General features: G+C 68.4%; 1 protein-coding gene and 1 long non-coding RNA gene across 2 annotated transcripts; one reads left to right on the top strand and one right to left on the bottom strand.

Annotated features, from left to right (window-relative positions):
• Positions 1–35: 35 nt before the first annotated feature.
• SEPTIN12 (septin 12) lies at positions 36–6,824 on the bottom strand. Its single transcript, XM_059861524.1, has 10 exons — positions 6,671–6,824; positions 2,804–3,034; positions 2,155–2,283; positions 1,921–2,002; positions 1,688–1,825; positions 1,146–1,263; positions 974–1,069; positions 762–858; positions 499–550; positions 36–396 (listed from the first exon to the last, which is right to left on the bottom strand). Exons 2-10 carry the CDS (start codon positions 3,003–3,005, stop codon positions 252–254), a joined length of 1,059 nt encoding a protein of 352 aa, XP_059717507.1. The 5' UTR covers positions 3,006–3,034; positions 6,671–6,824; the 3' UTR covers positions 36–251.
• LOC132335229 (uncharacterized) lies at positions 780–2,409 on the top strand. The gene is made up of 2 exons (XR_009488625.1): positions 780–886; positions 1,176–2,409. It is a non-coding gene; the product is annotated as an uncharacterized LOC132335229 (long non-coding RNA).
• Positions 6,825–13,849: the final 7,025 nt, after the last annotated feature.

Below are 13,849 nucleotides of genomic sequence, written 5' to 3' on the forward strand. Positions count from 1 at the left end.
GTGGCACATCAAAGGTTGGGAGTCCAGCAGGAGGGTGAAGGCTGAAGGCTCTGGATTAACCTTTAATGTCACACAGGGTCCGGGGATCTGTGCCCATGGCAGAGCCTGGGGATGAGGGACCCGTGTCAGGGCAGCTGGACACTCTTGGGGGGGGGGGCTCTTCACCCCAGGCAGGTTCCTGGCACAGCCATGGTGGGCAGGGGTGGGCACTGCCATGGGGTCCAGTGGCGGTCTGGGGGGCACAGGGTGGCTCAGAAGTGGCTGCTGGTCTCGCCCTTGGCGGGCAGCCCATTGAGGGGGCTCAGCCCTGGCCGGTTGCTCTCGTTCAGCCGCCGCACGCGGTAACTCTCGTAGTGGACGTTGTGGGTGATGTCCTTCAGGTCCTGCAGGTGTGACCTGCCCGGGGTGGCAAGGGGAGGAAGGGCATCATGTCACTGTCCCCCCCACCCTGCTGTCACCCCGTGGGGGTCCAGCACTCCCTACCCTGTCCCCGCTCACCGGATCAGCAGGTCCCGCAGGAGGGGGAACTCGCAGTGGGCCGGGTTCTCCACTGCAAGGCAAGGCAGAGGGGCAGGGTTGGCAGGAGGGCTCGGTGGCGCTGGGATGCCCGGGCTGCGCATCCTGGCACGCTCTGGGCACCACCAGAGCACAGCACAGCTCCGTGCCACCTGCCATGGCTCGGCACCCAACCAGGCAAGGAGACACCGTGGGTGCTGCTGCCTGCACCTGTGGGGGCTGGGGGTGTGAGGGGCTCTGCTCACCTTCAATGATGCCCCACTTGGTCTTGCGGCCCAGCACCCGCTTGCCGTTCACCTGGTGCTCCTGGTCTGCCCCCACCACAGCGAAGGGAATCTTCTCCTGCCAGCAGAGGCTGTGCTCGCCCCAGGTGCTGTCCCCTGGGGTCCCCAGGGTGCCTGTCCCCCACCCTGCCCCCCAGGGGCTGGCCCCTCCACCCCAGCACCCTGGCACTCACACGAATCCTGTCATTCAGTGCCCTGTCTTCGGGGTCCTGGTCGAAGTCCTCCTGCGGGTACACGCTGATGGCGTGGGTCTTCAGGTCCTCCTGGATCTGGGGGACACAGGGCTTGAGCCAGGGTGGGGGGGACATGGGGCAGCCCGGGACCCCCCTGGGAACACGTCCTCACCCTCTGCTTGAATTCTGCCCGTTCCTCCAGGGTGAGTGTGTCAGCTTTGGCGATCACCGGCACCACGTTGACGATCTTGCTGAGCCGCCGCATGAACTCCAGGTCCAGCGGGCGCAGCCTGACAAGGGCCACCGTCACTCCAGGCTGTCCCCACCTCTGCCACTGGGAGGTGACCCCACCACTACCACACCAGAGTCACTCTGAGGTGACCCCAGCACTACCACCCTGAGGGACCTTCCCCACTACCACCCCAGGTTGATACCCTATCTCTGTCACCCTGCAGTGATCCCACCATCATCATCCCAGGGTGACACAACCACCCCACAGTGACCACCCAAACACTGTCACCACGGGGTGACCACACCACTACCACTCCAGAGTCACCCTGAGGTGCCTCCACCACCATCACCTCAGGGTGGGGTTATCACCCCAGACTCCACCACCATCACCTCAGGGTGACCCCACCACCGTCATGCCAGGGTGGCACAACTACCCCGTGGTGACCCCATCACCTGTGGGTGCTCTGAGTGAGGGTCACTCACCAGTGACCTGTTGGGGGCACAAAGTAGACACATCCATGGACGCGGGTGTCCGGGATCTTCCTCTTGCGGGTGATGAGGATCTCCTCCCGCAGGTATCTCTCGTACTGCTCATTGATGTATTTGATGATGGGGTCCCAGCTGAGGAGGAGGAGTTGAGGGACAGCATCTGAGCTCAACCCCTTCCCCAAACTGCCACCCACTGAGCTGGGCTCCTGCTCCCCATTGTGTCCTACCAGTTCTCATTGTTGATCTGGTCCCCAAAGCCTGGTGTGTCAGTCACCGTCAGCTTCATCTTCACCCCCTTCTCCTGGATGACTGTGGGGCAGAGGTGGGTCAGGGGGGAAGAAACATTGGGGAAAAGCAGGGGACCAGGCATGGGGGGTGTTTTGAGGCTGTGAACGCAGCTTCAGACCCCCAGCCCAGTCCCCTGAGGGCTGGTGGGACACGACCCCGTGGTGGGACCTTACTGTGGGTGATGGACTGGAGCTGCACTGTTTTGGGAATACGTTCCTCCTGGCCGGGCTGCGAGGATTTGCGGCTCACCTTGGACTTGAAGAGGGTGTTCACCATCGTGGACTTCCCCAGCCCGCTCTGCCCTGAGGGGACACCAGCAGCTCTGGTTTGTCCCCCAGGGCAGGAACATCTTGATATCCACTTGGGAGCAACCCAGAGTTTAGGATAACTGCTTTATCCCCAAATAAATTTCTTCCCCAAGGCAATAACCCCTTGGTATCCACTTGGGAGCATTCCAGAGGTTGGGATAGTCCATTTTATCCCAGGAACAAATTTGTTTCCCAAGGTCATAACCCCTAGTACACATCTGGGAGCATCCCGGATTGGGCTAGTCTGGTTTATCTTCCAAACAAATTTATTCCCCAAGGCGACAGCCCCTCAACATCCATTTGGGAGCATCTCAGAGGCTGGGATGAGCTCACCTATCATTACTATGCTATGCGGTATGGGATATTACTCATTTTCAATTGTTTGCTACTTAAATCAGTTAAAATCACTTAAATTTCCTTAAAATCCCTTAAAAGCATCATTTCCCCTGGCATGGTGGAATGAGAGCCAGTATTCCCACCCCACCCAGGAGCAAACCCCACGCTCAGTGCTCACCCACAACCATGATGTTGAACTCAAAGCCTGTCTTCATGGTTTTGATTTTCATCTGGTCGAGCACAGCTTCGATTCCCACGTATCCAAAGAGCTGGCAGCCCACGGGGCCGGGCGCCATGGAGAGGGGCACCGCCCCCACCTCCTCCTCCTCCTCCTCCTCCTCCTCCTCCTCCTGCTCCTCCGGCACGGCCGGCGGCTCCATGCTGCGCTCCTCGGGCTCCAGGTTGCTCCCTGCACCGCGGGGTGGGCAAAGGCGGTGAGCCGGGACCCCCGGGTGCCCACCCCTCAGTGCCCACCCCTCGGTGCCCACCCCTGCGCCGGCAGCGTTGCCCCAGCAGCGGCCGCGGCGGCGGGCACGCAGCCCCGGCACATTCCTGGGAGCCGGTGAGGCTCGGCATGGCAACGGGAGCCACCCCCGCGCCGCGCCAGGGTCCCAGGAGGTGCCAGGGGCATCTTTGGGGTGGTCGTGCCACCGGACCCCACGGTGCCGCCGGTTGCCCTGCGATCATCGGGCACCTCGCCCACGGCCAGCACCTTTGCCCAGCCCACGCGGTCACCCGGCACCGCGCCCGCCCCGGCACACCGGGGGGCTCCGGCCCAGGGCAGGCCGTGCCACCCCACAGCGCACCCACATCGTACCCCGGCACTGGGCACCGCGGGTGCCGCGCGATCCCCGGCACAACCCCGAGCCCTCAGGGACATGTGGGCTTTGCCCGGGGGACGGCGCCCGGAGCGTGCCCCTCACCGGGGGCCACCGGAGCCCCGTGCCCGCCCCAGCCCTTTGTGCGGCAGCCCCAAATCCCTTTCTTCCTTCTCTTCCTTCTCCTCCTCCTCCTCCTCCTCCTGCTTCCCAGCACGGCCATTGTTCGGGTCCTACCTCGGCGCCGCGGTGCCCTCGCTCAGCCTCCCGCTAGGGCCGGGGGTGTCCCCGGGGCGCCATCGCCATCCCCATCCCCGGCGGCGCTGCAGCCAGGCCCCTTCCCGGCTGGCACCAGCCCGGCTCCGCCGAGGCTGCGGCTCCCACGCATGACCAGCATGGCAATGCCCGCCCCCCGCAGCCCCCTCCCCAGCTCAGCCAAGCCCCTGCGCCCAGCTCGCCGATTGACTGGGGGGCGGGGAGGGCTGTGCCCACCCGGCTGTGCCCACCAAGTGCATGGCACTGCTCGGTCTCCCGGCCGGGCCAGCACTGATGGGGACCCCTCCCACGGCAGAGGATACCCCCAGTCCTCACTTTGTCCCCATGACCCCGTGAGCGGCCGCGGTAGCGCTGACTGGGAGCGGGAGTGCTTGGCCCTGGGTACGATCCCCACGGGCACCCGCGGGCACCGTTTGTGCCCCCCGCCCTCCCCAGCAGCACCCGTGCCCGGCCCCGGCACGAAGGGGTAGGACAAGGGGTGGTGGCCCTGCCACCCGCCCCACTGCCGCAGTGCCCCACGGCGCTTGCGTCCCCCCACGCCGCAGCCTCCCCCGCATGTGCCAGCCGGCGCTTGGCACCGCCGAGGCTGGAGCGGCAGCTTGCGATGGCCCAGGCTGCGAGGGACCTGCTGAGACCGTGTCCGTGTGCCACGCAGCCAGGGGACTAGGACATGTGGGCAGGGGCCGGCCTGAGACACCCCGGGTGCCAGGAGATGATGGAGCTGAACCCCCCCGTTGCCATGGCAACGGCATCCCGGCGTGGGAGCCACCCAGCACCCTGCGTGCCCACTGCGTGCCAGAATGATGGCAGGCTTGGGGACAGCACAGTCGCATGTCCCAGCTGCCTCTGCGCCCCCTGGGTCGGGGTGTTCCTCGGAAGTGGTAAAACAGCCGCGGATTTCCTGGTGACAGCGGTGACACCCGGCTGGGGGCCTGGGCGAGGGCAGGATGCCCATTCCAGCGGGGATCCACCCACCCTGCACCGACCTCGCCAATAGGGTGCTCCACAGGCTGGCAGCGAGCTGGGGTGGAAGTCCCCATCAGGGAGAGGACCCCGTCAACTACTGCAGCCCTCCTCCCCGGGGCACATCGACCCCCGTGCCCCCAGCCTGGCCCCCCTTCCCAGTCCCTACCAGCCTTGGTAGTTACCAGGACAGATCCAAAACCAAGTGCTGCAGGTGCTGGGGCCATCCAGGGTGGCTGGGCACTGCAGGCAGGGAGCAGTGGGATACCCAGGGTGGCTGGGCACTGCAGCCTGGGAGCAGTGGGATATCCCGGGGTGGCTGGGCACTGCAGCCTGGGAGCAGTGGGATATCTGGGGTGGCTGGGCACTGCAGGCAGGGAGCAGTGAGATATCCAGGGGGGCTGGGCACTGCAGGCAGGGAGCAGTGGGATATCCAGGGTGGTTGAGCACTGCAGGCAGAGAGCAGTGGGATATCCCGGGGTACTGGCACTGCAGGCAGGGAGCAGTGAGATATCCAGGGTGGCTGGGCACTGCAGGCAGGGAGCAGTGGGATATCCAGGGTGGTTGAGCACTGCAGGCAGGGAGCAGTGGGATATCCGGGGTGGCTGGGCACTGCAGGCAGGGAGTAGTGGGATATCCGGGGTGGCTGGGCACTGCAGGCAGGGAGCAGTGAGATATCCAGGGGGGCTGGGCACTGCAGGCAGGGAGCAGTGGAATATCGAGGGTGGCTGGGCACTGCAGGCAGGGAGCAGTGGGATATCCCGGGATGGCTGGGCACTGTAGCCTGGGGGCAGTGGGATATCCGGGGTGGTTGAGCACTGCAGGCAGGGAGCAGTGGGATATCCGGGGTGGTTGAGCACTGCAGGCAGGGAGCAGTGGGATATCCTGGGTACTGGCACTGCAGCCTGGGAGCAGTGGAATGTCCCGGGTACTGGGCACTGCAGGCAGGGAGCAGTGGGATATCCCGGGGTGGCTGGGCACTGCAGCCTGGGAGCAGTGGGATATCCCGGGGTGGTTGAGCACTGCAGGCAGGGAGCAGTGGGATTTGGTGCTTGCACCCCCCAGCTCCCCGGGGTGGTCTCCAGGGTGCAGCCCCCACGCAGGGGCTCAGCCACTGCCCTGTGTCCTGCCAGGGACAACACCAAGGAGACAGCCACAGCCAGAGGGCACGTCCGGGGTGACACTGGGAGCTGCACCCACCGCTGCCGCCCCCACGGGTCCGGAGCCCCCCGTGGCCCTGCCCTCACTGCCAAAAAGTCCCGCTGGTAATGGCCAGCAGCCGGGTGGCCACGTGGGAGCTCTGTGGCATCCCCACGGAGCCCCGGGGCAAATGGCTCCTGCAGCCAGACCTGTTCCAGGACTCATCACGGATGCTCTTATTTTCCAGACAGGGACAAGTAATCCCGGGTCCGTGGTCTCCTCCACGGATTTTAATTACTGATGCAGGGTTAATTGGCCAGTTCCCCGGGAAGCCTGTAATAAAGCTTCTAGGGTGGAGGGTGCTGGGAGAGGATGAGCTGGGACAGGAGCTCCCTGTCCGGCCGCTCACCACTGCTCCAAACCGAGCCGAGCACGGGATGGGGAGAGCCTGGCTCTGGGTCCAGCACGAGGGAGCTGACCCTTCTGGCAAAGGGATGGAGGTTTTGGGCATGCACCCACCGCCCCGGCCACACCACAGCTCTGCCCGCCCAGTTGATCCGACCCAGAAACACCAGTGCCTCTCCCAGTGCCAAACACGACCTAAGGGGACAGTGGTGACAGTCCCCATCTGCAGCCAGACTCGGTGCCAGCCCGTCCGTCTGGCCGTGGGAGTGGCGGGACGGGGCTGGGGTGGCTGGGGACCGTCGGTGAGCAGAAGCAGAAGTGAACCATCGAGCGAAACCCTGCGCCTGCAGCGCTGCTGGGGACAGGGGACAAGTCACCCAGCCCAGGTGGCAGCACTCTCTGCCCCCACACCGCCCTGCCCGCTGCCACCACGCCATCCCTACCTGGGCGAGCCGGCCTGAGCCGGGGCTGCTGCCGCCGAGAGCTGGTCACCGGGGCCAAATGGCTCCTGGGGTGCGAGGCAGAGGGCGGCTGCTGCCCACGGCTCCTCCTCCGCTCCTCCTCCTCCTCGCCCCGGGCCCTGCGTGGGCGACCCGGCGTGGAAGTGAAATGCGGCGGCCGGCGGCTCGCTGGGAGCTTCCTCCTGCGGGGTGTGGGACCTACCGCGCCACGGTGCCCCGGGGCCACCCACGGGTGTCAGCGGCTGGGGGCCGGGGCGGCCTCCCGGGAGAGGAAACAGCACGTTCCCACCTCTTCCTGGCAGAGAAACGCTGTGCCCGAGCAGTGCCTGCCAGCCCCCTGCCAGTCCCGGGCCATCTGCAGGGCAGCCGGTGCCACCCGCTGCCCGCTGGCTCATGTGCCCCCCCAGCCTGGACACGCCGTGCTCGGCTGCCGGCCACCAACACGGCTCTGGCCTGAGCACTGTCCCCTCCTCACCCCAGCTCCATCCCGAGCTCCGTGTCCCCATTTCCCTGTCACCCCAGCTTGCTCTTGAGCACCGTGTCCCTGTCACAGCCCTGAGCACTGTCCCTTGTCTCCCTGTGACCCTGGCTCGGCCCCAACCACCGTGTCCCCATGACCCCAGCTCAGCCCTGAGCACGACTGCATCACCCCGGCTTGGTCCTGAGCACCGTGTCCCTGTCACCTCCTCTTAGCCCTGAGCACTTTCCCTTTGTGCCCCCATCAGCCTGGCTTGGCCCCAAGTACCGTGTCCCCATGTCCCTGTCACCTTGGCGCCGCCCCAGCTGCTGTCCTTTGTGTCTCCATCACTCCTGACTCAGCCCTGAGCACCACATCCTTGTCCCCATCACCTGTCTCAGCCCTGAGCACCGTCCCTCAGCGTCCCCATCACTCGGCTCAGCCTCGAGCTCTGTTCCCCCGTGTCCCCATGACCCCGGCTGTCCCCAGCCCCATCTCTGGCCCGGGGAGCCGCGGGCAGACGGGCTGGCTGGGCAGCAGGGCCACGGGCATTGCTGGGGGATGATTCAGCGCGGCCCGGAGCAGATGTATGGATGCCTTCGCCGCGTCAGTACTTAGGGCCCGGCCACGGCGGCTCCGCGACAGCGCAGCGAGACGGGCAAAGAGCCCCGAGCACCCAACCAGGGAGCAGCGGCGGTGGCGGCCGTGCCCCGGTCACCCCGGCGCCCTCCGGACCTCCTGGAGCAGCCGCTGGGAAGGGGGACACTTGGCTAGGCCCTCCCCAAGCCTGGGGACGGGCAGCGCCCACCCTGGCACGGCGGGAGCCGAGGGCACAGCCGTGCCGGGGAGCCGGGCACCGCTCCCCGCGGCACCGGGCGCACGCCGAGCACGCCCCGGCGCACCTTGGCCCCCCGCCACCTGCCTCGCCCCACGGGGAGGGAGGAACAGGATCCAGCCCCGTGCCAAGCCAGGAGGGATGAGAGGGGAAGAAAGCGCTGGACGCGGGACAAGATCGCGGCGATAGGCGGCACGCGCGGGGCCGGCGCGATGGGGCACATGTGTCCCGACCTGTTCCCCGCGCCGGGAGAACAATCAGCGCCGGGGCGGTGCGGGCGGCTCGCCAGGCACCGCGGGGACGGGCGGGCCGGGAGCGCTGCCAGCTCCGCGCTCGGCTCCTTCGGCCCCCCCCCCCAGCCAGCGCGGGCCTCGGCACGGGGGAGCAGAGAGCTGGCGGGGCGCCTGTCCCCAAAGTCGCCGTCACTCCACGCTCATCCCGGCATCGGCTCCCGCGGGGTTTTGGCAACGCTGCGCACGCCGAGGGGGGCCCGACGGAGAGAGGGACGGGGACGAGAACGAGTCCTACCGTGCTCTGGCGTCACCGCTGCCCCGCTGCCGTCCGCAGCCTCTCCAGGAGCCGCCGCCACCACGCAGGGTCCCCGCGGTGCCATCTGCCCGGCGCTGGGGGGTGTGCCCAGGGCCGGCACCAGCACCAGCCCCCCCAGGAAGGCGGGCTGGGAGCTCACTTGCACCGTCTGCGGCTGCGACACCAGCCTGAAGGTGGCCGCCTGGGGGGCTGGCAGTGGTGGCAGCCCCCCTGCCCTCCCCTCAGCCGGGGCTGCCTCCCCCTGTGCCCAGGGCTGAGCAGGGGCCCGGCGGGACGGGCTGGGGCTGGCGCCGAGGGTGACCCTCCGCGGCGGCCGGGACACCGTGCGGAGAGCCGTGTCCCACCCCCCCTCGGGGAGCGGGGGCAGCCCCGGGGCTGTCTCTGTGCCATCGTATGGGGGCAGGGCGGAGGAGGAGGATGAGGAGGAAGGCTGGTGGGTGCGAGGCTGGGCTGCAGAGCTCTGGGTGCCCCAGGGCGTCCCCAGGCCCGGTTCCTCGGCGATGTGCAGGTCCAGCGCCGGCAGGGAGCCGTGGCTGGCGGCGGCCCCGCGGAGGGGATGATCCAGCTCCACCGGGAAGACGCTGCCGTGGGACGGGACCTTCTTCAAGCCGGGGCTGGCGGCCGGGGGGCTGCCCGGTGGCTGGGGGGGCCCGGTGGGCGCGGGGCTCTCCAGGCTGGAGGATGAGCTGCGCTGGCTCTCCCCATCACTGCCCGGCCCCGTGGCCAAGGCCTGGCGGCTCTGGAAGGAGGCGGCGCGGGCGATGCCGGTGCCGCCGGTGCCGTTGGCTCGGCCGGTGGCCAGGCCGGTGCCGAGTCGGGTCCGCAGCACGGGACTGAGCACCGGGCTGGGGCCGGGGCCGCTGCCCAGGCGGGGCGGCTGGCCCGGCTGCAGTGGCTGGTGGCTCTCGCCTGAGGACAGCAAGGAGCCGGGTGCCTCATCCCCATCTTCTGCCTCAAACGACTTCTTGAGCGCTGGGGATAGAGACAGAGATGGTGGCACCAGAGTGGTCCCCGATGGCACTCGTCCCCTGCCCTGCCCCATGTGTATCCCCATCACCCAGAGGTGCCCCCTGATCATGAGCTCGCCCCACCGAGGACCCCAGCCCGGCGCCAGCTCCTCCCCAGCCCTGCGCCGCTGTCCCCGAGGGTTTTATCATTGTTCCCCGGCTGATCTGGCCGGTGTCGCCGGCTCCCCTGGCAGCACACTGCCCGCTTTATTCCCCCTGAAAGGGATCCGGCCGAGTAACCGGATCCCCGCCTGACCCTCTCCCCCTGCATCCATCCCGGCAGCCGGGGAGGATTCCTGCCCTTTCCCGGGCCTTAACCCTGGAGCCCGCTGATGGCAGAGGGGCAGCGCCATCGCCGCGCTCGGGGACTGTCACATCTCGTTCTGGTGGCTGCTGCTGCGCCTCCCACGCGGCTTCACAGCAGCCACGAGCCCACGGCACAGCCCCGGCTGCCAACGCGCCCCACACGAGCCCCTCGGCTCCCCGGGGTACCGCAGCGCTGGGCCCGGTGCAAAGCTCCCGCGGGCCCCCTCCGGGTGGCACAGGATGGGACCGACCCCATGGGGATGACCCCCGTGTAGCCCCCGCGGAGCAGCCGCCCTCTCCTTCCCCCCAGCCCCGCTGGAGGCTCCCCAGGAGCCGCTGCCGGCGCTGCCCGCGGGGCTCCGCACGGTGCCGACAGCCGGGGAGAGCGCGGGGGGCCCGGGCTCCCCCCGGAGCCTCCCTCGCCCTCGCTGCCAAGCGCCGAGCGGCTGCTTCCCGCCGCGGGGCTCCGTGGGGGCGGTCCACGCTGCGCCCCTGCATCCTCTCCGCGTGTGCCAGCCTGTCCCGGCACCCACGGCCTGGCACCAGCCCGCCCTCACCCTCCTCTTCCTCGGCCGCGGTGCCGGGGGCAGCGGCGCGCTGAGGGTCCGTCCCTGTCCCCTCCCCTGGTGCCCCTGTGCCCGGGGCAGGGCAGGGGTCAGAGGCCGGGGCGTGGGCGCTGCCGATCACCGCTCTCCCCAGGGCAGGGAATTCCGCGGCCGGTCCGGCCCTGCCCCACCGGCCGGGCTGCCGGGGGCCACGGGGTCATGGAGCCGGCGACCCCCTCCCCACATCCATGTCTGTGCCTGGTAACCGCCCAAAATGCCTCCTTTTACCCCAAACTTGCCTCTGGCTCCTGACCCGGCCTCATCCAGGTGTCCGGAGTGATGGGCAGGAGGGAGCAACGAGGGGATGCAGGGCAAGGCGGGGGTGGCAGGCACTTGGAGGGGGGCAGAGAGCGAAGGGGGGGTGGCAGGAGGTTTAGGACGAATGGGGGGTCGGGGGAATGGCAGGGGGTGAAGGTGGAGTGTCAGGAGGTGGAGGTGGAGATATTGAGACGGGGCGGCAGGAGGTTTAGAGGGGGGGCAGGGTGCTCGGGGGATGGTGGGAGGTAAAGGAGTGGTGGCAGGAGGTTCAGCGGGGGCTTGGGGGGGATGTGGGGGTTTGGCGGGGGCTGAGGGGTGTCGGCCGGCAGCGGCGAGGTTAAGGTGCCCGGGGTAGGTGCACGCATTCCTCCCCGGCGAGGGCAGCAGCAGCCCCGGGGTCGGGTTTCGCCTCCCACCCCCGGCCCGGCCCCGGCCCCCCCGGCAGCCCCCGGCCGGCGGGCAGAGCGCGCACAAGCGGGGAGCGCGCAAGGGGACACCGCGGGCTCGGGCGATCCCGCACCTTCCCCTGCTCGCCGCAGCCTCGTCGCCCCCCTTGCCCACCCCACAGCCGCGCCCCCCAGAGCAGCCCCGCATCCCCCGGGCGGGGGGCAGAGCAGCCCCCACGATGCCCAGTCCTGGGGTCACCCGTGTCCCCACCATGTGCAGCCCCGGGGACATCACCCCAGCCCCCAATACCCAGCTCCCGGAGCGGAGCGCAGCCCCTCCGGCGCTGAGACCTCGGGGAGCCCCCCAGACCCCCCAAGACGCCCAGCTCAGCATCCCCCCCAAATCGCAGCCCCCTGTGGGGAGCGCGGCCCCCACCATGCTCAGCCCACCCCAAGGTCCCCAGCCCAGCAGGAGCAAAACCCCCGGACCGAGCCCCAGTGCTCGCTGCTGTCCCCTTGGGGGCACCCCAGCCCCCCCAAAAAGCCCGGCCAGCAGCATCGCCCCCAAAATCAGCCTCCGGGCGGGGGGAGTGCAGCCCCCCACGACGCTCAGCCCTTGGGGGGCACCCCCGCCCCCCGAGACGCCCGGGCAGCAGAGTCCCCCCCGGGGACATCCCCCGTTCCTCCCACGGCACCCAGCCCCGAGGGGGGGGTCCCCGCGGGGGGGCCGCACCTTCGAAGTCGGAGAGGATCCCGTCCAGGTGCTCCTTGACCGAGAGCCGGGCCATGGCGGGGCGGGGGGGGCCGGGGCTGCCGCCCACCCGGGACCCCCGCATGCGGAGGGGGCAGCGCGGCCGAGCCCACCGAGCCCGGGACGGGACGGGCCGGCGCCGGCTGCCCTCGGCGGGAGGGGAAGGAGGAGGGGACCGGCCGGGGGAGGGGAGGGGAAAGGGAGGGGAGGGGGAGGTCCTGCCTGCGCCCCCGCCCCGGCCCGGGACCCCCCCCGCCTCCCCCGGGCCGGCCCCCGCAGCTCCGCCGCGCCCGCCCCGTCCCGGGGCGCTGGGATGCTGCAGCCCCTGGCTGGGGGTCCCGGGCAGCCTGGGGGTCCCAGGGAGAGCCGGGGGGAGTTCCTGGCCAGGCCGGAGGGCTCCCAGGAAGGCTGGGGGGCCCCGGCGGGCTGGAGGATACCGGACAGGCTGGAGGTGCCGGAGAAGCGGGGAGGGAGCCAGGCCAGGCTGGGGGTCGCGGGCAGGCTGGGGGGCCCTGCCCGGCTCCAGGGGCAGGGGGTTTCCAGCAGCCTGTCCTCTCTAAGTTCTGCATCACCAGGAATTCCCAGCTCGGAGCAAGAGGAGGAAAACGGTCTGGAACAGGCAGGGATGCTGTCACTGTCTCCCGGCTGGGTGTGGGGTCTTTGCTGGAGTGTCACCACCCTCCGGGGTGTCCCTGCCTGGGGCTGTGACCCCGGCTGGAGCGCCTGGAGCATCCCTGGGAGCTGCGCTCCCCTCGGCCATGCTGGTGCTCTGCCCACAGGGCGGCACCGGCAGCCCCCGGGGTCGGGGCAGCCCTGGGGCTGCACCCCTCGCCCAGGACTGGGGGTCTCTTTCCCCCCAGCCCGGCTGCCAAGGGTTAACCCCTCCCAGCCCCGGCCCGGGGTCGGCAGCAGATGTGGAAGGGGATGGAGCTGGAAATGCCCTCTGCAGCCAGAGCAATCCCTTCTCCTCCTGCAGCAGAGCCCCCCGTGTGGGCCGGAGCTGTTCCTGGGGCACAGGGACACGGCCACGGAGCCCTGCTGGGCCCAGCCCTGCTGTGGAGACACAGGACAGGGACCAGGGCACGTGGGACATGAGGGTGGTGGCCTTGGTCCAGGCTTTGGGGGCATTCAGAAGTGCCACTGGCCCATGGAACCACAGGATTGTTGTGGTTGGGAAAGTCCTCTGAGATCAAGTCCAAGTGTCCCTCAGCACTGCCAAGGCCACCACTGACTCATGTCCCCAAGTGCCACATCCACGTCTTCAAACCCCTCCAGGGATGGTGACTCCACCACTGCCCTGGGCAGCTGTGCCAGGGCCTGACCACTCTTCCACGAAGGAATTTTCCCAATATCCAACCTGACCCTCCCCTGGCACAGCTTGAGGCCATTTCCCCTTGTCCTGTCCCTGTTCCCTGAGAGCAGAGCCTGACCCCCCCGGCTGTCCCCTCCTGTCAGGAGTTGTGCAGAGCCACAAGGTCCCCCCTGAGCCTCCTTTTCTCCAGGCTGAGCCCCTTTCCAGCTCCCTCAGCCCCTCCTGGTGCTCCAGCCCCTTCCCAGCTCTGTTCCCTTCCCTGGATCCCCTGCAGCCCCTCCAGGTCCTTCTGGCCATGAGTGGCCCAGAGCTGCCTCCAGACCTGGAGGTTTGTCACTGTGCTCAGCCCCCCCAGCTGGGTGGAAGGGCTGGAGCTGGGCTGGGCTGGGACCAGCTCTGGAGCTGTTCTGAAGGATGCAGAGACCTTCAGAGCTTTGGGACTTTTTTGGAGCAGTTTTGAAAAGGCTGCAGAGGTTTTAAGCCATTCAGAGCCCTTTTCAGAGGGGGTGCAGCAGAAGAGCTGGAGTGCTTTAGAGCAGCTCTGATTATTTTTTTATGAGTTTGAGAAGTTTTGGAGTTGTTTTAGGGTTGCCTGTGCCCCTCTGATGTCATTTATAGTTGCAAACTGAGTTTAGACATACTACTAAGAATTTTAACCCTTTTGAGAGGCCCATGAAGAAGGTCCAGAGGGGTTT

Source organism: Haemorhous mexicanus, chromosome 17, assembly GCF_027477595.1.
Source record: "Haemorhous mexicanus isolate bHaeMex1 chromosome 17, bHaeMex1.pri, whole genome shotgun sequence".
NCBI classification, from domain to species: Eukaryota; Metazoa; Chordata; class Aves; order Passeriformes; family Fringillidae; genus Haemorhous; species Haemorhous mexicanus.

Coding starts and splice junctions, on each gene's coding strand:
- SEPTIN12 (XM_059861524.1), bottom strand. CDS start 3,005: ATGGAGCCGCCGGCCGTGCCGGAGGAGCAGGAGGAGGAGGAGGAGGAG. Junction 2,003..2,154: donor GCTCCAGTCCATCACCCACA/GTAAGGTCCCAC, acceptor TCTGCCCCACAG/TCATCCAGGAGAAGGGGGTG. Junction 551..761: donor CAAGTGGGGCATCATTGAAG/GTGAGCAGAGCC, acceptor CTTGCCTTGCAG/TGGAGAACCCGGCCCACTGC.